At 34.8% G+C, this 24600-nt stretch overlaps 1 protein-coding gene across 1 annotated transcript; it reads right to left on the reverse strand.

Moving 5' to 3' along the window:
• Window positions 1-16294: 16294 nt before the first annotated feature.
• LOC146905322 (uncharacterized) lies at window positions 16295-18238 on the reverse strand. Its single transcript, XM_085728513.1, has one exon. The coding sequence runs from the start codon at window positions 18236-18238 to the stop codon at window positions 16295-16297; it is 1944 nt and encodes a 647-aa protein (XP_085584639.1).
• Between the last annotated feature and the right edge of the window lie 6362 nt (window positions 18239-24600).

Genomic DNA, 24600 nt, shown 5'->3' on the forward strand with positions numbered 1-24600 from the left:
TTCTGATTATCACTTCAGAAGCTGTCTCACCTAGCTTCTGATCAGTGTGTTCAGTTTTTAGGAGAAAAGAAGAATTTTTCTAAACACAATTCAACCCCCCTTCTTGTGTTTTTCTCACCTTCACGGAAGACCATTTTTTGTTTTTAAACCGTTTTTCCGACATTTTCCCTATTTTAATAAACATTGGTGGCGACTTCATTGACTTTCGAGCAGCCTATTTTAGGCCGCTTCACATCCTATCACCATTAACATTGATCATACATCACAAGTTGAAGCACAAAACATCAATAATTCACCTCAAAATTCTGAAACTATTGTGCATACACCACTCACATCTCAAAATAACTCTGACACGTCTGCACCTATATATATACCACTCTTTTCTCAAAACAGACCTATTAGACAAAGAAAAACTCCACCACATTTGGCAGACTACGTTTGTGACAATCTATCTGTCAGCACAGCAGAACCAGTCAACTCAGGTAATCTTTATCCTCTAAATTCTTTTCATTCACTCGAACACTTGTCTCCTCCATACAACGCATTTAGTATGTCTTACACACACTGCATTGAGCCTCAAACCTATCAAGAAGCTAGTAAGTCTGAATGTTGGGTACTTGCTATGAAAGATGAATTAGAAGCCCTTGAAAGAAATGGCACGTGGAGTATTGTTGATTTGCCTCAGAATATGAAGCCCATAGGCAGTAAATGGTTATATAAAATAAAACAAAAGTCTGATGGATCCATTGAAAGGTACAAGGCCAGATTGGTTGCAATTCCAGAAGGTGTCACATGCACAAAACCAAATCAACTTTGTAAATTGATGAAAAGCTTGTATGGTTTAAAGCAAGCAAATAGGAAGTGGTATGAAAAATTGACAGCACTATTGATTCAAGAAGGATATCAACAATCAACTGCTGATTATTCATTATTCACTCTTCACAAAGATAATGAATTCACAGTGCTCTTGATTTATGTTGATGATGTCATACTCGCAGGTACATCTCTCACTGAATTTACTAGAATTAAAGCTATTCTGGACATTAATTTTTACATCAAGAAATTAGGAGAGTTGAAGTACTTTCTTGGATTAGAAGTAGCATATTCTAAGTCAGGTATCATCATATCACAAAGGAAATATTGTCTGGATTTATTGAGAGATTCAGGACTACTTGGTGCAAAGCCTGCTTCCACACCACTTGATATTTCAATTAAGTTGCATAATAACTTAGGAAAGCCTTATGAAGATATTTCATCTTATAGAAGACTAATTGGAAAGCTTCTGTATCTAAATACCACATGCCCTGATATTACATTTGCAACACAACAATTAAGTCAGTTCCTTCACTCACCTACTGTGACACACTATCATGCAACTTGTAGAGTCATAAGGTACCTCAAAAACAATCCAGGTCAAGGTATCTTCTTTGATAGGCAATCAGAACTACAAGTACTTGGATATTCTGATGTTGATTGGGTAGGATGTCTAGACACAAGGCGCTTAGTATCTGGTTATTGTTTCTTTCTAGGAAAGTCATTGATTTCATAGAGAGAAATGAAGCGAAAAACAATTTCCAGATCCTCTTCTGAAGCAGAATATAGGGCTCTCTCTTCTACCACATGTGAGCTGCAATGGTTGCTCTATTTACTTGCAGATTTGAAGGTTAATAGCAGTAAGCTTCCGGTTATCTACTGTGACAACCAGAGTGTTCTTCATATAGCATCTAATCCGGTTTTCCATGAGAGGACAAAACACCTAGAAATAGATTGTCACTTTGTGCGTGAAAAGTTTCAAAAGGGAATCTTAAAACTCATACCTATCTCATCTTCAGAACAGCTAGCAGATTTCCTTACAAAGGCACTTGCAACTCCAAAGTTTCACAGTTTTATTTCCAAGCTTGCCATGCTCAACGTATACCATGCTTCAGCTTGTGGGAGGATGTTGAACAAACAAATCTCAGCCATAAATAAAGAATTGGATCAAACGGATAATATCGATAGAAGAACTCTTACTTATAGCAAAGAAAGTCAATCTGTTCAGAATTAACAGCAGGAAGATTTTGTTACTATTGTTTTTATTTTTACATTATTAGGGAGATATTCTAGGTATTTGATACGAACAGCAATTAGTATTTGCACGCTCCATCTTTCTCTATAAATTAGAATTGTATTTCCACTTTTCAATTTATTGAGAATAATTTCCATTCACATATTTTTGTTCTTCTTTATATGAATTTTACCTTTCTTAACATTAATTTTTTAATTTTGTAACTTAATTAGATTTTTATTATGTAATTCAATTAATAGTAAATGACATGGAAATGCCTAGTAATGACATGGAAACTGAATTAGCCAACACACTGCCACGTCATTGTGGCATCATTAATGGCAGTGACAAATCATCAAAATTGATGAGGGATTACAAAAACGACTAAATGTAAAATAGGGAGGCTAAAATAGTGGTTTTAAAAATAAGGGGATCGAAATTCTGATTATATTAAAATAGGGGATCAAAAGTGTGTTTAAGCCAATTTTTTTATATGTTTGCGATTGTAGCAAATATAAATGATCTGTTATAATATGGTTTATGTACTTTGTATGTCTAAAATACCTTATCTACTTGGTACTTAGTGTGGATTGAATTGTCATGACTCAAAGAGGTTACTAGCGGAGATATTCATATAATATTATGTGATGTTGTTAATGGGCACAAAAAGTTTATTGCTAGTCCAGTCCAATAGAAAGAATCATATTATTATCATTATTGTGCACATGTTTATATGATGTAAGGGTAGGTTATTGTTCCCGAAAAAAAATTGTACTTTGATCTACTTATAACATCAATTCGACATGACTAGTAAGATGACGATTGTACGCATTGGCCAGTGTCATTGTTAGCATGTTGTTCAGGATGCATCACAAATATGGGAATAATCCGAGAGATAAGTTATTGAGGATGTATGATTGGATTTGTGATACTACAAACTAGATATTTAAAGTTTATCGTTGATTAAAATACTTCATGGTGGCACAAATACGAGTTTAAAAATTATTTTCATAAGGTAAATAATGTAACAAATCAAATATACATAATTCTTAATCAAGACTTAGAGAAATTAATTATAAATAAACTTTGGTTCAAAGCATAACATTTAAAAACCAAAAAGAGTACAAATTTGATTAGAAGTATAAAGTTCAAATATGATCCTTTTATCCGAACTTGATGTCACCTATCAGAGCTGACCACATCTCAAAATAATAAACGACATAAAATAGAGTCTTCAGAGAAGGCATCTGCTTCATTCCAAGACAATAAATACAATCTATAGAAGCTGAAATTTAAAACGTAGAGTCAAGGAAGGAAAATACAAAAAACAAAGGGGCATGTTTAGAAAACATTTAATAGTAGAAATTAAATTAGAAAACGCACAAAATAACAAGTAAATATCATATCATTCACCACACAAATAATCAAGAATCGTCGATATATAATGATATTTCAATTAACAATGTCTAAATGAGACAATCACAAATCAACATTAAGTACCTATATACTTAAACTCTAATTCTTATAATTTGCTAGAACACACCCATTAGTTTTCATGTGGGAGTGTTTTAGCAAGCTACACCTTAAAGTGCATTTAACTACTTTTTAGTTATAACTTGCTAAAACACACCTCGTAAAAAATAAGTGGGTGTATTCTAGCAAATGCCTATAGGAGTTGCTAACATACAACCATTTATTTTTTAAGAAGGTGTGTTTTAGCAACATTCACCTTAAGGTGCATTTAACAACTTTTTAGTTATATATTTGCTAAAACACACCTTAATAAAAACTAGTGGGTGTATCCTAGCAAGCCCCATATATATATATATATATATATATATATATATATATATATATATATATATATATATATATATATATATATATATATATATATCAAGTTGATAACAACAAAATCATTACTCATGTATTAGTACCTCATAATATCATATCCCTCATCACTTACAAGCATGTCACATGTATAAATTATCAAATAATCAAATCAAACTATTACGACAATTCAAGAGTAAAACACAAATTTTCACAATTGCAGTAATGAAAAACCATTTAAAATAATTTAAATCAATCAAGACCTTAATAAAGTTTCTAACTCATATTTTAAGCCTACATTTCCAGATTTTCACATTAGACCATTTTCACTCAAAGGACTATGACCATTTGTAGCGATCCACGATGAAATTGTTGAAAATACTTTTTTTTCCCATTCTTCACACTTATTTTATACTATGAATTTGAAATCATTTTCAACCCATACCTGTTTTTTATGCGTTTTAACATGCTAATCCTTGTCTCGCAGCAAAAATTTATTTTCCCATTATAGGACGAGAAAATGGCAACATTTGTTTTTTTACACAATTGATTGGCACCAAATATAATTTCAATACATTTTCCTGCATGGCTTCCATCTAAATTATGTCTCTTGTGGCATCTTCATTTTCTTTATATTCCCTTATTGTTGTTCTCTCTCTCTCTAGTAGATTAGTTTTTTTTTTCTCTCTCAGTCGACACATGTGCCAAAAACTCATTCAAACACATACAAACACACCCACACCTATATTATTTTTCTGTCCTCCCTTATTTTCAAGAAACATGGACCAATAACATAAGCACAAATAATTACTTATTTTATTCTCCCACTCAAATTAAAACAATATTCTCAAAATACTCATACAAAAATACTAGCATTTTAGACCATAATTAAAATAATAGCTATGACTTCTCACTAGATTCTCAACCACCACCTTTCAGCCCAAATCCAAATCTCTCTTTCACAATGTAGCCTCTGTTGATGGCTATGTCTACCCAACCCTTGCGGCAACACCACCATCAAACCCCATTTGGGCTCAGTCTAAACGAGCACTGAATGAAATAGGTTTTTTATTTTATTCGTACTCATTTTAGTTTTAAACTCTTATTTTGTGCATCATCTGATGGATAAAATGTTGTTTGTTCAATTTAAATCAAAGTCTGTCAAGAAATTCATATGGGTTTTTATCAGAACTGGTTTCTAGACGAAGACAATGAGCTTGTTAATTAACATCGGTGATCTGATTTGTTGTTGTATTTAGTTTGTGGCTAACTTGTCGTAATGTTTTGCGGATCATTTTATTGCCGATCAATAACATATGCGAACCTCCTTAACTTTGAGGAGGTTTTCTTGGTTAGCGAATGTTTGGTGATATTTGGGGTTTGAACATTCAGATCTTTGGCGAGAGTGTTTGTTGTTTGTTGGGTTCTAATTGTTTATTCGGGTTTGGTTCTAGATTCGCAACGACGGTGATTCAGACCATCGTCGTTGTTGTTCAAGTCATTGTTTTACGAAAGTTTGACAAAGGATTGTTAGGCTAGAAATATCCATGAATACTTGTTGTTTGTTTGTTGCAATGGGTTGTCGGTGAGTGAACATGTTTTCCAAATTGGCATTCGGGTTCACTTCTCCCTCTCAAGATCTTGGTTCAGTGCTGGTAAACGGTCATAAACCTCTTTTTATTTCAATTTGGTTTCATGCCCGTACGCGACAGGTTCGCTAATTTGTGCATTGGGGCGCACTAGTTTGCTTGATTCAGACTTAGATTTGTAATTATTTGACCTTTAGGGCTGTAATGTATCACCTATTTGGGTTGCTATTATTTCTTTTACTTTAACCTAGGTAAGATGTTGCGGATCCATCAGCACCAAGAAGGTGACGATCACAGAGGATGAGGGCAGCGCCATTACCGGAGGTGAACTTGGGTTTGGCTTCCATCAGTTATGCAGGATAGGTTTTGAATGGAATACAAATCGACTACAGGGAGACATGTTTATTAATTAAATTGGGGTTTTAATCTCAACCCTCTATTTTAATATAATGGTTTGAGATTTGTTCTCATATTCTCATATAAGAAAGACATTCTCACTAGATATATCATGTATATATATATATATATATGTATGTATGTATGTATGTATGTATGTATGTATGTATGTATGTATGTATGTATGTATGTATGTATGTATGTGTGTGTGTGTGTGTGTATTTGAAAAATATTTAACATACAGTTAAGGCTATCAAAGAAATTGAAAGTTCATAAAAATATATAAATATGTAAGAGAAATTATAAGAGTAACACCATTAGTGTGAGCAAGTAAAGTGAAAGATTTATACGCAATAGAGAAATTGCATTACCTTAAAATCTTTGAGGTGTCTACAATAACCTTTAACACACCTCATACTTCCTCGAGGAGCAAACTTAAATGTTATATAACAGTCGTCAACACTTGCACATCGCACTGTAATGTTAGACAAAGATAAAAAAAATATTACAAAAAAGGATAAAAGATTATATATAAAATCAACAAAAAATGAGAATGAGGACATGACATAACCATAAATCGATATGCCGTCAACAACAACAAGACATAGGGAAACCAAAAGGATCACAATATAAACAATTTTGAGAGTTTCAGCCATTTATTTTCACCTTTTTATGTAACAAATATAAAATGGTTTGATCACATTATATACTAAAATCCCTCTATTTATGTTTACATCAATTGAATAGTTTTTAATAAATATGTTGTTGGAAGAAACTTGTCTTTAAAATTAGAAAAAAAAAATATTAAATGTCTCTAAAGTATATTGTTGAATCATATTTGACCCTTTAACTCATATAAGATATACCCAATTTTTCAAATAATTACACTTCATTTTTATTTACCAAACTTTCATTATTATTATTATTATTATTTATTTCTTATATATTCTTTCATAATAGAGAGAAGAAACCCAACATTATATTATGTTGGTATGTGTCCTCGTGAGCTTAGCTTAGTTGGTATGGACAATGCATAATATATGCAAGGTCCGGGGTTCAAACTCTGGCCACTACGAAAAAAAATATTATGTTGGTATGTGATAAGTGCAACTTCTAGCATCAAAGTATTGAGTTTATTGATCCACAAAGATATGAAAAATGAACAATTCATCTATTTTGATAATCAAAATTGATAATAGCTTTCCTTTTATCTTACAATTTCAAAATGGGAACTTTGAGTTTATAGATCCACCAAAACATGGAAAATGAACCATTCATCTATTTTCGTAAAAATTACATCATTAAACAACAATTGAAACACATACATGCCCGCCAACAATGGTTAATTTGGTGGCAATTGCAATCAGTGAGAAGTAACCACATAAAATATTGATTGTACGACAACCATTAAATTTAGCTGTAAACAAAAGGGAAATAATAAATTAATGAATAAAAAGTATAGACGAAAAGGTAACACATCAATTGATGAATAACAAAAGTAAAGAATCAATTGTAATACATTGGATCTTCTTTATTATGGCTTCTATTTTATTTTATAAAATGAATTGATTTTTACGTGATTATGTTGCATTCTGCCGATGTGCCACGTCCATGTAACAGTGTCACCCTTTGTTCAAAACCTCTTTCTAAGATGGCATCCTCCCTACATGTCAAGTCTCTATAGTCCATCTAATAATTGAAATTAATACTGAAAAAATAAATCATAATTAAATATAAGTTCATCAATTTCTTTTATAACGATGTAAGCACTCTCACTTGTTTTGTAGTATATTTTTTTCCTTTTCATAATAGTCACTAAATAAGAATGATGCATGTGGGGTGATGATTGAGAAACTTATGATATTTTTAGCTATGTTTTTAGTATATTTTCTTGCATTTGAAGGCAAATTATAAGTCAATTAGAAAATTTGTCACTAGTTTGAGGAATGTTTTGTATTTTTTTCACTCGAGTCGTTGTAATTTACTTTTATCCTAAATCATGCATTTCCTTAGGTGTTTTTAGCGTTTTGTAGTGAGAAATCATGCATATCAACAAATCTAGACATCATGTGAAGGATCAACGATATGAAGATTGAAGACAATGATTTTTAGAATCTTTTTGAATATAATAAAAAGTGAAGAAAAATTATTTGAAATTCCAAAGCATCACAAGACGGAAGGACGAGTAAAAATAGCTGAAATCACACCTGAGAGGCTGCCTCATGCGCCTCTGCGCATGAGGCCATGCGCCCCTGTGCATGGACGAGCTTTAGCTACTTCCCCATGCGCCCCGCGCATGGTCTAGACCAGGGAGTGCTGATTGGTAAGTCGCTTTTGGTGGAAAAACCCTATTTTCACTTTCTTAACCCCTAAGAAACCTTGAACTATAAATAGAGACTGTTGCATACACTTTAACTCATTCAGAAAACTAGTGGTTGCAAGGCAAGAGTCAACCATCAAGAGCTTTAAGGAAGAGGATCTACATCCTCCTCTTGTTCTCTCTAGGGTATGTTTTTCTATTATTTTGTAATGATGCGGTTTCCCTATGCAACTAAACCTCTTTGATTGGGGCTTCACGATGAACCCCTTCTTATTTGTTGGATTCTTTTAATAAAGTTTTTATCTAGTTTATAATCTAAAGTCTGATTTAATTCGTATATATCTGTTTCTATACTACATCCTAGATGGAGCAATATTAGGATTAACAACCCTCGCCTCTAATTAAACAAGGCAGTAGTGAATTGCTTGGTTTCTAAAATAATTGAATCTTATTATGAATTTAGGGTTATAACTCATCTTCAGGGACCCTCTTAATTTGCAAGGCCGAATTGCAGAGAAAGCTACGAAGGTGAGAAAAACACAAGAAGGGGGTTGAATTGTGTTGGCTTTTTTTTAACTTTTTCAAATTGTTTCACAAGTTATAGTCTGAATTTGTTCAGTGTCTGGGTGCAACGGATAAAATCAAACACAAATATATATATATATATATATATATATATATATATATATATATATATATATATATAGAGAGAGAGAGAGAGAGAGAGAGATAGAGAGGGGAGGGGGAAAGCAGAAGCAAAATAATTATACTAGTTCCTCAAACGATCCAAGAGTAGTCCAATCCGTTTGAACTTCCACGATATTTTCACTATAATCGCAACTGATTACAATTGCTCAAGGACACAACCAAGAGACATCCTATGTTGAAGCACACAAGCAACAGACTTCCAAATGCTCAATCAAAACTAAAAGAGATTTATAAGAGTTTACAAATAAAAGAGTGTTTTTACAATTGATATACAATCAGAGGTGTAAGCAATTATAAAACCGAACAAAACTCTTAAGACTTAGAATTTATAAGATATGAACTTAGTAAGAAATTCTTAAGTGTTCTATGCATTTTTAAATTTGACAGAGTAAGGGAATATTTAAGATTGCAGAGTCTTGTTTTTATTCTTCAAGTCTTCAGCTCCTTATATAGGCAAGGAAAATAGAGACATAAGAATGTGCCAACGCATAATTTGAGTCTTTGATAAGCTTTGATCAAGAACGTTGGAATACTACTCTATATGGATAATGTCATTGATGGGACATTTGAAATTCCTTTCCTAAAACTAGAATTATTCCTTCATTCCTTTTGTCCTTGAGATTCTTTGTTTGTATCTACATGTGATCAGAAGAAGACAAGTTGTACTATCTTAGTCTGATATAGACAGCTTCAGAAGAAGACAAAGCTGACATGGCTTCTTGGTAGGGGTTGTAGTAGGCCAGGCCGCCTGTCAGGGGTTTATGGCTTGGCCTACTTAAAGCCCGAGTTGGTCTAACTCGTTTATTATATAGGTTAGGCTCAAGCTTTTTAAAAACCTCAATAATTTAAATGGAACAGTCTACGGCTTATAGAAAAGCCTACTAGGCCTCCCAGGCCGGCACATAAATGTATAATTATATATACTACATTATATTAATAAATTTTTTGTTCCTTTAAAATTTCAATACCATAATTTTTTGTAATTTGGGATTTTCAATAATTTATAAAAACTCATGTTATTAATCTCTTATTTCAATTCTAACGAGTACATATACTTTTGAGTATTATCCACTTAATCTGTTACTGTTTTCATTCTCATCTTATTCCAAATTAGAAAGAAACCTTATTAGCAACAAAAATATACAAAAATAGATCAAATGTATGCAATACACAGTTATATGCCTATACAAAATAGATGTATAAGCTCTACAAAATTTTATTGGATATATGATGGTCGAATTAGGTTAGTGTACCAAATCGTTTACCAAGTAATAAAGTGGTAAGTAGAGTATCGTATCCACAGGGATTGTCGTTTCGTCCAAACAATTTGCGTTACTTAGTTTTTAACAATAAACTATAAATGAGTTTAGGGTTAAGAGATTTGCAATTTTTATCTATATGCAAAAAAGCAAGTTACCTATTTTGGTTGCATAAATGTTAGCAATGGTTAGGATTCTTCGAATCCCCCTTATTCATTTGTTGGAATTCATTAATAGTCAAGTCACGTTCAGTTATTCTAAGTAGACTATCTAAGTGATGAGTCTGTCGAGACGTGATAACCTAATCGGTTTGTCAAGTTGCATCTGTTGGTCGCACGGTGATCCTTACGTGTAGGGTCTTACTCTCTCGGTTAATTTTGGTTTATCCCTCCGCCTGTTGAGTTGCACCTGCTAGTCACACTGTGATCCTTACGTGTGGGGTCTTACTCCCTCATGGGTAATTGAAACATATACATAAGTTGGCGTTCCTAAATTTCCAAAGGTATGGTATTAATGTTCCTAAAGGTTTTCCCATCTATGAATCTTAGGAGTACATATCACACTCTCCCTCTTTGTAATTCTACAAACGGGAAACCCTATCAGTGTCTACCTTACCAAGGTGCGGGGAGAATAGAGTTACTGGGAAAATTTTGAAGGTGAGAAAAACACATAAGAAGGAGGGGGTTGAATTGTGTGAGTCTTTTCTTCGTTTCCTTCTACTAAGGATTAAATACAAATCTAGACAGAATCTAATGTTGCAGATTCAGACTTAGAGTCTAAATGCAGCAGAAATAAAGAACGCGTTGTTAAAATATAAAGAGTCAAAGAGAGAAGAAAGACACAAAGCAATTTATACGGGTTCCTCTTACAACACTGGACTAGTCCAGTCCCCTTGCACTTCCAAGGGATTTCACTATAACCAATCTTGATTACATTTTTCTCAAGGACACACCAAGAGACTTATCAATGCTCAAGCACACATCAAGAGGCTTCCATGCTATAGGAATCTACCCAAAGACTTCTTTGCTCAAGCACACCTGTAAGAGACTTCCCTTGCTTAAGCACGACTGCTTAAGACTTTACCCTGCTCAATCACTATTGACTGAGACTTCCTAGGTGCTTAAGGTTTCACCAAGAGACTTGTATTCTCAATGACGTAGGCGAGAGACTTTGTAAAATGTTTGCCCCAACTACAAGTTAATTTGTTCTTACACTCCTTAGAACTAATAATAGAGTCTTGTTACTTCCTCTTCTTCTTCAGGTCTACAGCTCCTTTTATAGGCGGGGATTTGAGAGAAGTTGGAGAAGAATGTCAACGCAAATAGAGTCGTTGAGAAACTTAGATCATGAGTGTTGGCCCTTTTCCTGATATGAATAATTCCGTTAGAAAGTAATTTTAATTTCCTTTGCTAAAAGGATAATTATCCATTGCTTTTCTCGTTCCTGATGTCCTTTGTCTGATTGTACACGTAGACGGAAGAAGACAAAAATTTTGGCAGCACTAGCAACAGAATGTTCTATGTGATGTTTCAACACCAGACACAGATAATAGATGTTAACTGGGATGTTTAGAACATCGTGCTAGCACTAAACATAAATAAAACAACAAAATAAAAGACAAGAAAGTAAATGGCACAGTGAAGTTGTTAACCCAGTTCGGTGCAACGTCACCTACTCTGGGAGCTACCAAGCCAGGAAGGAAATCCACTAGTGTAGTCCTTATTCTAAGTTATTAGTAAACTCCTTGTTTACAACTCTAGACCTAGGAACTACCCGTATTGACTTCAACCTAGGAACTCCTAGATCTGAGATCCCATCTCACTCCCTTACAAATGATCACAACCCCTGTGATTCTTAGTTTACAGACACAATCAAATGAAGTTACCTTCAAAACAAAATAACTAACATCGTGCTTCACAGCTTTGGTGCAGTACACAAACTACCTACCTCTTTGCTTAAAAGCTTCAGAGGAGCGAACATAGTACAACTCAAAACACAGTCCTAAACATGCATCAAGGTGATACACGAAAGGCTCGCAAACAATAGACTCAAAACTCTAAAAATGATCTAATCTTGTAATCACGGCTTCGATCCACAAAATGGTCTTGTAGTCTTTTATATATACTGAAGCAATATGGGTCAGAACAACTTGTTGGGCTTCAGAACAAACTGTGATCCGTTTCACTTCCATCAGAACCAAATAAGGAAAGTCCTAATATGTAGGCACATTATTAGGAACATCTTCGTACACATCCATACTTTCCTAAGTAGATAGCACTCCTTCAGGAAATAATAAAAGTTCTGATTCTGAACATAAAAACACGCGGCTTGACCAACAAGAAATAAAGGCGTGGATTCCTTAAAAATAAAACGCGTGCGTAAATCAAGGCACAGGTACAGGGCACACTGAGCCTTGCTAGAATGTTGGAACATCGTCTCCAACATTACATTTGAATATTTGTTTTAGACAAAAGTGAAGCCAACATACAAATATCCAACAATCTCCCCCTTTGGCAAATTTTTGGCTAAAAAAATTGAGGCCTTTCCAATCAAAGCTGAGAGACAACACACAACCTAATCTTCAATCAACACAAACATTCAACCATGAAGAAAGGTACATACTCAGATTACTAACAGATACCAAAAATATAAATCTTCAGTCACATCATAATCTTCAAAACTTGGAAGATGTATATCACACATCTCAGACTCTGCTTCCAGTATTTTCACAGAAATTCATCACATGGAATTATGAAGATAAGAGAAGTGGTATCATAATAGAAAATCAGAGACTTGCAGCAGCGATAACAGAAGGGAAAAATAAATTCCCATAAAAGACAGTCAACTCTCACAACAGGCTACTCAAAGAAACAGAAGGGAAAAATAAATTCCCAAAAAACATGCAATAGCTACTTAGAATGTCCTAACATTCATTCAAACATCCAACTGATAGGAAAAATTAACTTCCATAAAACTAGCAATTGTAGCACACCTCATAGAATCACTCCCCCTCAAAGATGCAACCATAGAGTGATTACTAACACAAGCACTACTCCTGAATACATGCATACTAAACAGAAGCCTTCAAAAACATGTTGTAACATCTACTGGCTCATTATAAAAACAGGCAAGAACGCATAAATACATCCAACAAATCAGGAGACAATACTTCAAGAAAACAGAGATGTGTTCCAACATCACCTGACACATTATCCTCAAGCACACAAAGGCATCTTCTTTTACTCCCTCTTTTTAGCCACAAAATGTGCCAAAAACACAAAGCATCAAATGTTAAATTCTCAGAACAGTAGGAAGAGGCAACAATATCAGAGTCTTGATTCATTAATTGCTATAAGTCCTCATGCAAGCAGATACCTAGCTTGCTCCTTAACTTCTCAAGCAGATACAAAGCCTTTGTAAAAATGTCAGCCAATTGTTCTTCAGTAGTCACATGCTCAAGAGTTACTACCTTCTCTTCAACAAGATCCCTGATAAAGTGATGACGTATGTCAATATGCTTAGTCCTGCTATGTTGTATAGGGTTCTTTGAGATGTTGATAGCACTCAGATTGTCACAATATAATGTTAGAACTCCTTGTTTAACATCATACTCTTCTAGCATTTGCTTCATCCAAACAAGCTGAGAACAGCTACTTCCAGCTGCAATATATTCTGCCTCTGCTGTTGATAGAGACACATAATTTTGTTTCTTGCTAAACCAAGAAACAAGATTATTCCCAAGAAAGAAGCAACCTCCAGAAGTACTTTTTCTGTCATCTGCACTACCTGCCCAGTCAGCATCACAATATCCAAATAATTTGGAATTTTGACTATGAGAGTACAAAATTTCATAGTCACTAGTTCCATTGATGTACTTCAAAATTCATTTCACTTGAGTTGGATGACTCATTTTAGGTTCTGCTTGATATCTGGCACACACTCCTACAGTAAAGGTTATATCAGGTCTGCTACCAGTAAGATACAGCAGACTCCCAATCATACTCTTGTACACGCTTTGATCAATTGCAACACCATTTTCATCTTTTCACGGTTTCAAGTGAGTAGCTGCTGGTGTTCTCTTATGACTAGCATTATCCAGGCCAAACTTTTTGACAATGTTCTTAGCATACTTGCTTTGAGAGATAAATATAGTGTCCTCCATCTGTTTGACTTGTAACCCAAGAAAGTAGGTCAATTCTCCCACAAGACTCATCTCAAATTCGGATTTCATTTGATGAACAAAATGTTGGACCATCTGATTCGACATTCCACCAAACACAATTTCATCAACATAGATTTGTGCTATCATAAGTCTCCATTTCTCTTCCTTAACAAACAATTTCTTGTCTGTTCCTCCTTTTCTGTACCCTTAATTGATCAAGAATTCTGTAAGCCTCTCATATTATGCCCTGGGAGCTTGTTTCAAGCCATACAGTGCTTTCTTCAATTTATACACATGATCAGGAAAGCTAGGATCAACAAACCCTTTAGGTTGTTCTACAAAGACCTCTTCATGTAAGTAACCATTTAGGAACGCACTTTTCACATTAATCTGAAATAGCTTGAACTTCAGAATACATGCCACTCCCAAAAGTAACCTTATATATTCTAATCTGGCAACAGGTGCAAAAGTCTCATCAAAGTTTAAGCCTTCTACTTGAGTGTACCCCTGAGAAACAAGTCTAGCTTTGTTTCTGATAACAGTACCATTCTCATCTGACTTGTTCTTGTAAATCCATTTTGTTCCAATAACATTTAATCCATCTGGTCTAGGTACTAAATCCCACACCTCACTTCTTTTGAACTGATTAAGTTCTTCTTGCATGGCTTCAATCCAGAACTCATCAGTAAGAGCTTCTTTCACATTTTTAGGTTCAAACTTGGATACCAAGCAGGAATTAGAGACAATCTCATTAGATCTTCTGGTCCTGATTCCTTGATCAAGATCACCAATGATGAGATCTTGAGGATGATTTTTCTGAACTCTGGTTGATGGCCCTTTGCTTGTTTCAACATTTTCTTGTTCAGCTACACCTGAATCAGATTCAGATTCCACAACATTCTCCGGTATCTGCTTTTCTTGTGCAGATGTTTCAGCGTATGCTTCAACACCTGGTACCACTTCAAGGAGTTTGTCTTGTGCCAAATCATCTATAATCACATTAATGGACTCCATCACAACTTGGGTTCTGGAATTGTATACTCTATAGGCCCTGTTGTCAGTAGAATACCCCAGAAAGATCCCCTCATCACTTTTTGGATCCATTTTCCTCCTGTAATCTATGTCTACTAAGATGTAACACTTGCTACCAAAGACATGGAAATACTTCACAGTTGGCTTTTTTCCTTTCCACAGTTCATACAGAGTTGTTGTGGTACCAGTTCCCAAGGTGACCCTGTTGTGAACATGACAAGCAGTATTCTTGCAATGTTCTGTTCTTTCTTTCCACAACACCATTTTGTTGAGGTGTTATAGGTGATGAGAATTCATGCTTAATCCCTTCAGAAGTATAGAAATCATCAAACTTGGAATTTTCAAACTCTGTTCCATAATCACTTCTGATCCTTACAATGCCTCTGTCCTTCTCTCTTTGAAATTGAATGCAAAGATCCTTAAAAACCTCAAAGGTATCTGATTTCTCTCTAATGAAGTTTACCCAGGTGAACCTAGAAAAGTCATCAACAACAACCAGGACATATTTCTTGGCTCCAATGCTAGACACTTGCATAGGTCCCATTAAATCCATGTGTAATAGTTCAAGAATCTTAGAGGTTCCTTGATGTTCCAACCTTGGATGAGACATTCGAGTTTGTTTGCCTATCTGACATTCTCCACAGATGCTGCCTTAAGCAATGTTTAACTTAGGTATACCTCTAATGGCTTCTACTGAAATAGCTTTCTTCATTCCTTATAGATTCAGATGACCCAGTTTTTGATGCCACAATTTTACTTCTTCATCTTTACTCAACATACATGAAGTCAGAAAAACCTTTTCTTGAGATACCCATAAGTAACAATTGTCCCTAGACCTAGTGCCCTTCATATTTACTTTTCCTTTCTCATCTGTAATCTGACACTCTAATTTGCTGAAATTTACACTTAAACCTTGATCACACAGTTGACTTATGCTGATCAAATTTGCAGTCAGGCCTTTGACCAAGAGCACATTGTCAAGTCTTGGTAGTCCTCCATTACAAGATTGCCTATTCCCATTATCTTTCCTTTAGCCTCATCACCAATAGTGACATAGCTGGTAACGTAGGGTTTACCATTTTCAAGAAATTTTTCCACCCCTATCATGTGTCTAGAGAAGCCACTATCAAAGTACCAGTCTTCACTGGAGGAGGCTCTTAAAGAGGTATAAGCTATTAATCCAACACATTTTGGTCTCCACTCCTTCTTCACACTACCCACTACTGTTTTGTGTATCTTTGTTTGATCAAACATAGAGTATCCATACAACTTATGACAAAAAGGTTTTATGTGACCCTTCCTGTTACAATAGTGACACTTCCAAGAAACATATATCTTCTTAATCTTAGGGTCGTGAGGTTCTTTAGAATGTTGCAACATTTTTTCTTTCATTGCAGTATCACTTGCCCTAGTTGATGCTACAAACTTTATTTTCCAAACATGTTTTTTCTTTTTATCCTTGTGATAATAATCTAAAGCCTGAGCATAACTACTGTTTTGATGTTCTTGTCTTAAGTGTTCATGACTAAATCCAATACCATTAGGTTTTCCTTTAATTTGATCTCCTAACATCTTATCCAGAATATCAGTTCCAGTGGTCATCATTCTTACTTGCTTTAGAACATGCTCAAGTTGAGAGTTCAGTAAAATTACCTCATTTTTCAGCTCAATTTTTTTTGCAAGATGACCAATTCTCTCCTCCTGAAGATGATTGATGGTTTCTCTCTGTTCTTCCAGATGTTTACATGTGTCAATATTGTTAACATCATGGTTGTTGTATGAACCAGTCAACTTCTCATGGTGCAGATTTTCATTATCAGACTCTGAGATAATTCTTCCAGTCATAGCAGAGACATGTTTAGCAGATTCACTATCCCTATCTCCATCAGGTTCTTCATCATCAAGCCAAGACACAATCATCCCTTTCTTTTGCTTTTGGAGGAATGTGGCACATTCAGTTCTAATGTGTCCATACCCTTCACATTCATGACACTGAACACCCTTGTATTGATTATTCTTTTCATCAGTTATGTCATTCTTTGCAGTGCTTTGTTGCCTATCAATGTTGAATTTGATGTTCTGACCATTATTTTTGGGTCTCCTGTTTACCTGTTTCAGAATCCTGTTGAACTGTCTTCCAAGTAACACAAGATTCTCCGACAGATTTTCATCATCCACAATATCTCCATGTGTCTCCTCATCAGTGGTATTTACTGCAAAAGCAATCTCTTTGCCTTTCTTCTCAGTTTTGTTGTCCACAACCAACTCAAAATTCTGAAGAGAACCTATAAGCTCATCAACCTGCATGTTGGAGATGTCTTGTACTTCCTCAATTGTTGTGACTTTCATATCAAACCTTTTAGGAAGAGATCTGAGTATCTTCCTCGCCAGTTTTTCATCTGTCAATTTTTTTCCAAGAGAATCAAATGTATTAGCAATGTCAAGCACATTCATATAGTAGTCTTGTATGGTCTCATCCTCCTTCATCTTCAAGCTTTCAAACTTGGTGGTCAGAAGTTGAATCCTTGAGCTTTTCACTTTGGATGTGCCTTCATGAGCGGTTCTGAGGATTTCCCATGCTTCCTTGGCCACTGTACATTTCTTGATCAGCCTGAACATATTTTTGTCCACCCCATTGAAAAGAGCATTCAAAGCTTTGGAGTTTTCTATAGACAGCTCATCTTCAGCTGTAGTCCATTCTTCTTCAGGTTTTAACACATCAGTTTTGTTCCCATCTTTATAAAGAGCAACTGGATGCTCCCAGCCTTTCAGAACAGACTTCCAAGTCTTGCTGTCAATAGATTTAAGGAAAGCACTCATACGTGATGTCCAATAATCATAATTGCTTCCATCCAGCAGAGGTGGTCTGTTCACAAACCCTCCTTCATTGTCCATACTGCCAGAAAATATCTCCTCTGGATCTCACCCTAAAAAACAGGCAGGGTGTCTGCTCTGATGCCAATTGAAATTCTGGCAGCAATAGCAACAGAATGTTCTATGTGATGTTTAAACACCAAAAACAAATAACAGATGTTAACTGGGATGTTTAGAACATCGTACTAGCGGTGGACATAAATAAAACAACAAAATAAAAGACAAGAAAGTAAATGGCATAGTGAAGTTGTTAACCCAGTTCGGTGCAACGTCACCTACTCTGGGGGCTACCAAGCCAGGCAGGAAATCCACTAATGTAGTCCTTATTCTAAGTTATCAGTAAACTCCTTGTTTACAACTCTAGACCTAGGACCTACCCATATTGACTTCAACCTAGGAACTCCTAGATCTGAGATCCCATCTCACTCCCTTACAAATGATCACAGCCCCTGTGATTCTCAGTTTACAGACACAATCAAATGAAGTTACCTTCAAAACAAAGCAATTAACAACGTGCTTCACAGCTTTGGTGCAGTACACAAACTACCTACCTCTTTGCTTAAAAGTTTCAGAGGAGTGAACACAGTCCAACTCAAAACACAGTCCTAAACATGCATCAAGGTGATACACGAAAGGCTCACAAACAATAGACTCAAAACTCTAAAAATGATTTAATCTTGTAATAACGGCTTCGATCCACAAAATGGTCTTGTAGTCTTCTATATATACTGAAGCAATACGGGTCAGAACAACTTGTTGGGCTTCAGAACAAACGGTGATCTGTTTCACTTCCATCAGAACCAAATAAGGAAAGTCCTAATATGTAGCCACATTATTAGGAACATCTTCGTACACATTCATACTTTCCTAAGTAGATAGCACTCCTTAAGGAAATAATAAAAGTTATGATTCAGAACATAAAAACATGCGGCTTGACCAACAAAAAATAAAGGCGTGGATTCCTTAAAAATAAAACGCGTGCGTAAATCAAGGCACAGATACAGGGCACACTGAGCCTTGCTAGAATGTTGGAACATCGTCTCCAACATTACATTTGAATATTTGTTTTAGGCAAAAGTGAAACCAACATACAAATATCCAACAAAAACAAAATAGCTGCTCTACCAGATGCTGTGATAGAGACATCTCACAGAATAAGACAAAAGCTTACGTGGATTTTGGGTCCCTCTAATCCAAGTATCCTAGTAAGCTTCTGCGTCTAATGTCCTTCACAGAGTTTGTGGTGATGACTCCCCAGCTTCTATGACACTTCCTTCTACTAAGGACATTGACTTCTAGTATAGAAAAAAAATACAAATGTCCCGAAATCATAGGCAATTGATCTAATACTCTTCTATTTTGCAGGTAAAACCTATTAAAAATGACTGAAAAACATGCTAAGAATAACGTAAGATGACCTGTCATCAGTCGTATATAGGCATAATACACAAAAGAAAACTAATGCACCTCGTACATCAAAGCAGCAATAATGATACCACCCAACCGATGACTACCACATAAACCAATAAAAAACTAACCACTGAACCCAAAGACATCACCAAAATAACGCCAAAGGCTCACACAGCTGCAGAAACCATAGTTGACCCAAAACCCTAAACCCCGTCGTGAATGACCACATAAACAAGTTCCAACCACCTATCGTTTGCTGCTCGCACCAAAAACCCTAAGAAAAACCAGCAAAAACCCTATAACAACGCCTCACTTTCTCTTCTCACAGCTGATCCCAAATAAACATCTGAAAAATACTCATTCCAACACTCAGTTTCCACCACCAATAATTTGATTAAAGGAATTATTTAAGATAGAACACTATGATGTTTAATCCGTGTATTTAGCTTTACCTAGCAAAATGAGAATTGGTTATGATTGATGTTGTACAATAAAACACATACTTAGTGTGAAAATCTTGTATACTTACAAGGCTCAACCAACTAAATTTGTTTAAACCTTATTTAGTTAACGACATGGATCCTCCCCAAAAGTTGGACAATTCCAATTGAAGAGATAAAAATTCATCATATAAAATTAGTTTATTTAACGAGTCTTTCTATTTATACTATTTCAATTGACGAGTCTTTCTCACTCTAAAGAGTGATGAGTTAGATAAAAGAGAATAAAAAGAAGCTCCATAATTTATGTTAAATAAATGGGAAATGCTAAATAGTGCCCTTGGGGCATTGGTTAAGATAATAAAAATAGAAGCACTGTATTGGAAAATGGTGAAAAATGAAGAATTCAACTTTTTAAAAGTCAAAACATTGTTGAATTCAATGTAAATATACTACTTTTGGTTTTCTTAACCATTGCCCTGAGGGCGTTGGTTAGTAAGACCCTAAATAAATTTGAATCTCACCCTAACAAAATGCTCATAAAATAAGATTGTTCAGACACGTATATACACCTACCAGCTAGAAATTTTGCCAATATAGAACTTCAATTCAACTTCAATAGTTAAGCTACCTGACGTGGAACTTAAATCCAATTTAAATGAGATCAAAACTGATTTAACAAGCCTAACCAAAAAGTCCCATGGAATTCACATGGTCACCGAATAGAGTTGATAAGGATCTCACCTGTACCATTCACTGACCCCAAAGTGGCCCATAACTATTAAACCTTTCTGTTTGTTTTGGTTAGCACATTTTTAATGGCTATGACTTGGCATTGTCCTAACTAATCATTGATATAGTAAATCCTCTAAAAGTATTAAACTTTTATGCTTTAGATCTATCAGGCTTCTAGCTAAATGAGGATGTCATGACACAAATACTGACCTCATTGGTGGGGTTTGTCTCAAACACGTAGGTACCTGTCTATCCCTCTACAATTATTGAGTCCATCAAGCTATAACTAGGGAAAATTTCCTCTGTCTAAACAGTGTGTTAGGGTAGGGGTGTTGGCTATTGTCCCTTAAATTCGATTCTCAACATTGTTGGTTTCGTTTATTCCACATATCAAGTAGAATGTAGATAATACTCCCTCCCTCTTATAATATAAGAAAAAAAAAACTCATTTTCTTTGTCCCAAAATATAAGTAAAAAAAGACAAACTTTTATCCTATTTAATCTTGTTTTTTTAAAAAATCTCTTTTTCAAGAAAAACTTTTGTTTATTCTCATAAAATTAAATGCAAATCACATTCAATTTTCTCTCTCTTTCATTTTTTCCATAACCAATAGCCAATGAAAATTGTTTTTACATCTTCCTATAAAACTTTTTTCAAAGAAAACACAAAAAACTATATTCCAAATTCTTATGTTTTAGTTTTCTTCATAAGTGTGATTTTTTTTTCTTATAATTTGGGACGGAGGGAGTATATAATACTACCTCCGTCCCTAATTATAGAGCCCTTTTGAAAAAATAACGGGAATTAAGATAGTGGATATTTGTATTAAATATGTTTGTAATTACTATTGTTTTTACAATTTTATCCTTTAAGAGCGAGAGTTGGTTTATGTTTTCAACATGTTTTCAAAATGTTACTCCCTCCTGTCCTATTTACAAGAAACAATTTACTTTTTAGATACATTGAATAATTTATGCATCTAGACTAGAATCTAAACCAAATACATAATTTATCTAATGTATCTAAAAAGTCAACTGTTTCTTGTAAAAAGGACCGCAGGGAGTATTTATTGTTGAGGGAAGAAAAAGATGTATAATAAATAGGGGCATGTATGTAAAGAGATAATTAATGTAGTTAGAAATAGCAAAGGAGTCTTATAAAAAGGGACAAATTTTTTTTTCAAAAGGGTCTTATAATTGGGGACGGAGGTAGTAGAAAATATACTACAAGGACTGGTCCAGCTAGAATCAACAGTGTTCTGACTCTTAGTTCAACAAGCTAATCAACTATATGTTTGCTTAATATAAAGAGTTAACATTCAATTGCAAGTGCCATCTATGGAGGAACAATAGCTTAATGTGTATAAATAAGCATTCCTTGATGGTTATACAGAAACTAATAGGCATCAACAATTATTTGTTCGGTTCCACTAATTATTCAACCAAAGAAAGTACTAAAATGAACATTTTCAATGTAAGAACCTATTTTTAACAAGTATCACTGTTGAAGGGAGGTCAAGGAAGATGCAACATGTATAAACTGTTGTTGTACAAGAACATGTTCCTATAAATTTAAAAATACTAATTTCTCTACATACAACATTAGATGTAGGGTAACTTGTGGCAACCTATTTTAAGTTCTAAAAGAGTTACACTGATCGCGTGAAAAGTTGTTAAAAGTTCCTAAAAATTTTGTGACATAGTAAAATCCAGAGTTAAGAACATCCATATATGTTCACTATAATAATCGAGTGTTATCAACACACTCTTCTCGCATGAACATCCATATATGTTCACTATAATAATGGAGAGTGTTATCAACACACTCTTCTCGCATGAATTTTGTAGGATCATTTAAATTTCAACCAGTTAGAAAGGGATTTTGCTCATCTCACTTCAAAAATCGCTCCCTCACACTCCAAAAATATCAAAATATCATTAGCGGCAGTTAAATGTCGTTCGCTAAATAAACCAGTAGCAGTTTAGCAAACAACACTTAATTGCCGGCGCCGCTGAAAGAAGTTTTGATAGCGAGCGGCAGTTAACTGGGGGTATTTTAGAATTTTCAGGGTGTGAGGATGCAATTCTTGAAGTTAAAAGAGCAAAATCCATTAAAAAGTGTGTGTTAGAGAATGTGTTGGGGGTGTGATACTAGCCTAATTTTGTACATGATACATAAGTATGTTTTACAAGTGAGATAAGCTTAGTAAATAATGTTTACAACTGTTTTTCTCCTGCCCCAATCAAACAACTCATCGCTTTCTTGGCACTGTGTGGATCTTTCAGGAACAGCAAAAGATATTATCTCTGCAAATTGAACTACAGCAATTAAGGTTGTCCAGAGGGCATAATTACAAAAATAAAATGGTTGAAAAATATCCTCAAAACTTGAATAATAGTACAATCAATAAGAGAACTTCTCAATGATTTCGAAAGGTGCAAGAGGACCACTCATAAGTGTCGGGTGAAAGCATAACATCCCTTCTACAACCTCAGTCCTAACTAGCACATGGAAAGTACTTCCGAGGTAGGAAGAATTTTAGCTAATTATTACCACAGGAATCACAAACAAAGTTTATAACAATACAAAATTAAGGTTTGATTTTAGTATCTTGATGTTGAAGGTTTGGTCCTTCACTTGGCCACCTTACCACCACTCCTCCCATTTAGGCATGGCAATGGGGCGGGGTGGGGACGGGTTTTACCTTCCCCGTCCCCATATACCCGATTCTCATATACTTACACGTTACCCTACCCATACCCAACGAGGATGAGAAATTGAATCTCATCCCCGTCCCCGACGGGTTCGGGTATTCCCGCCCCATCCCCATCCCCGCATTGAATAATTTTTTTTTATTAAAAAATAGAAGTTTTTTGGCATCCCCAAGAGCAATGTTGTAATACATTATCTAACAATGCGCTCACTTTAACATTTGTTTGACAGACTTAGTTGATCTTTAAATATCAATGGTAGTTTTTATTAACATGACAATTATCAAACAAAATAACATAACATATTAACATAAAGTAATTTTTTACATTTGGGACGGGTTTGAGTATGGGTTCGGGGTGGGTACCTATATACCCGTTACCCGTCCCATACCCGTGTTTTGAAATCGGGGAAAACCCATACCCATACCCAAACCCAGTCAAAACGGGGAAAATCCGTCAAATTGGATTTGGTTCGGGCGGGTAACCGCGGGTATGGGTTTTGTTGCCATGCGCTCCCATATTGAAACTTTTTACCCAAAAACTTATCAGTGTATGGACAATCATAAAGTGAACATATACAATCATAAATAAAATAAAATTAAATGAGTGCAATCAAAACATTCTTCAAAAGAAAAAATTCAACACTCTCTTTAACTAGTTGAAATTCAAGCGAATCCTACTAAATTATGTTGACCCCATGTAAATTTTGTGTGACACATGATTTTTAATCAATTATAGATTATCCTAAAGGTGAATTCTAACCACTAGGCTACTTGAACAAAAAAAAAAATGATTATCCTAAAAAGAGACTGAGTTGTTAATATAATTTAGGCTTAAATATGTCTTTAGTCCCTGCACTTTCATCAAATTTTGGCATTGGTCCCTGCACTTTTTTTTGTTTGGAATTGGTCCCTACACTTTGTAAAAATATTGGTATTGGTCCCTCTGTTAACTTTCTGTTAAAAAAAAACACAAAACTATTAGTATTGGTCCCTGCACTTTGTAAAAATATTGGTATTGGTCCCTGCACTTTGTAAAAATATTGGTATTGGTGCCACGTGGCATGAAATGATTGGGCCACGTGGC

Source organism: Medicago sativa, chromosome 7, assembly GCF_051527215.1.
Source record: "Medicago sativa cultivar Bolivia chromosome 7, Bolivia_mono, whole genome shotgun sequence".
Taxonomy (NCBI): domain Eukaryota; kingdom Viridiplantae; phylum Streptophyta; class Magnoliopsida; order Fabales; family Fabaceae; genus Medicago; species Medicago sativa.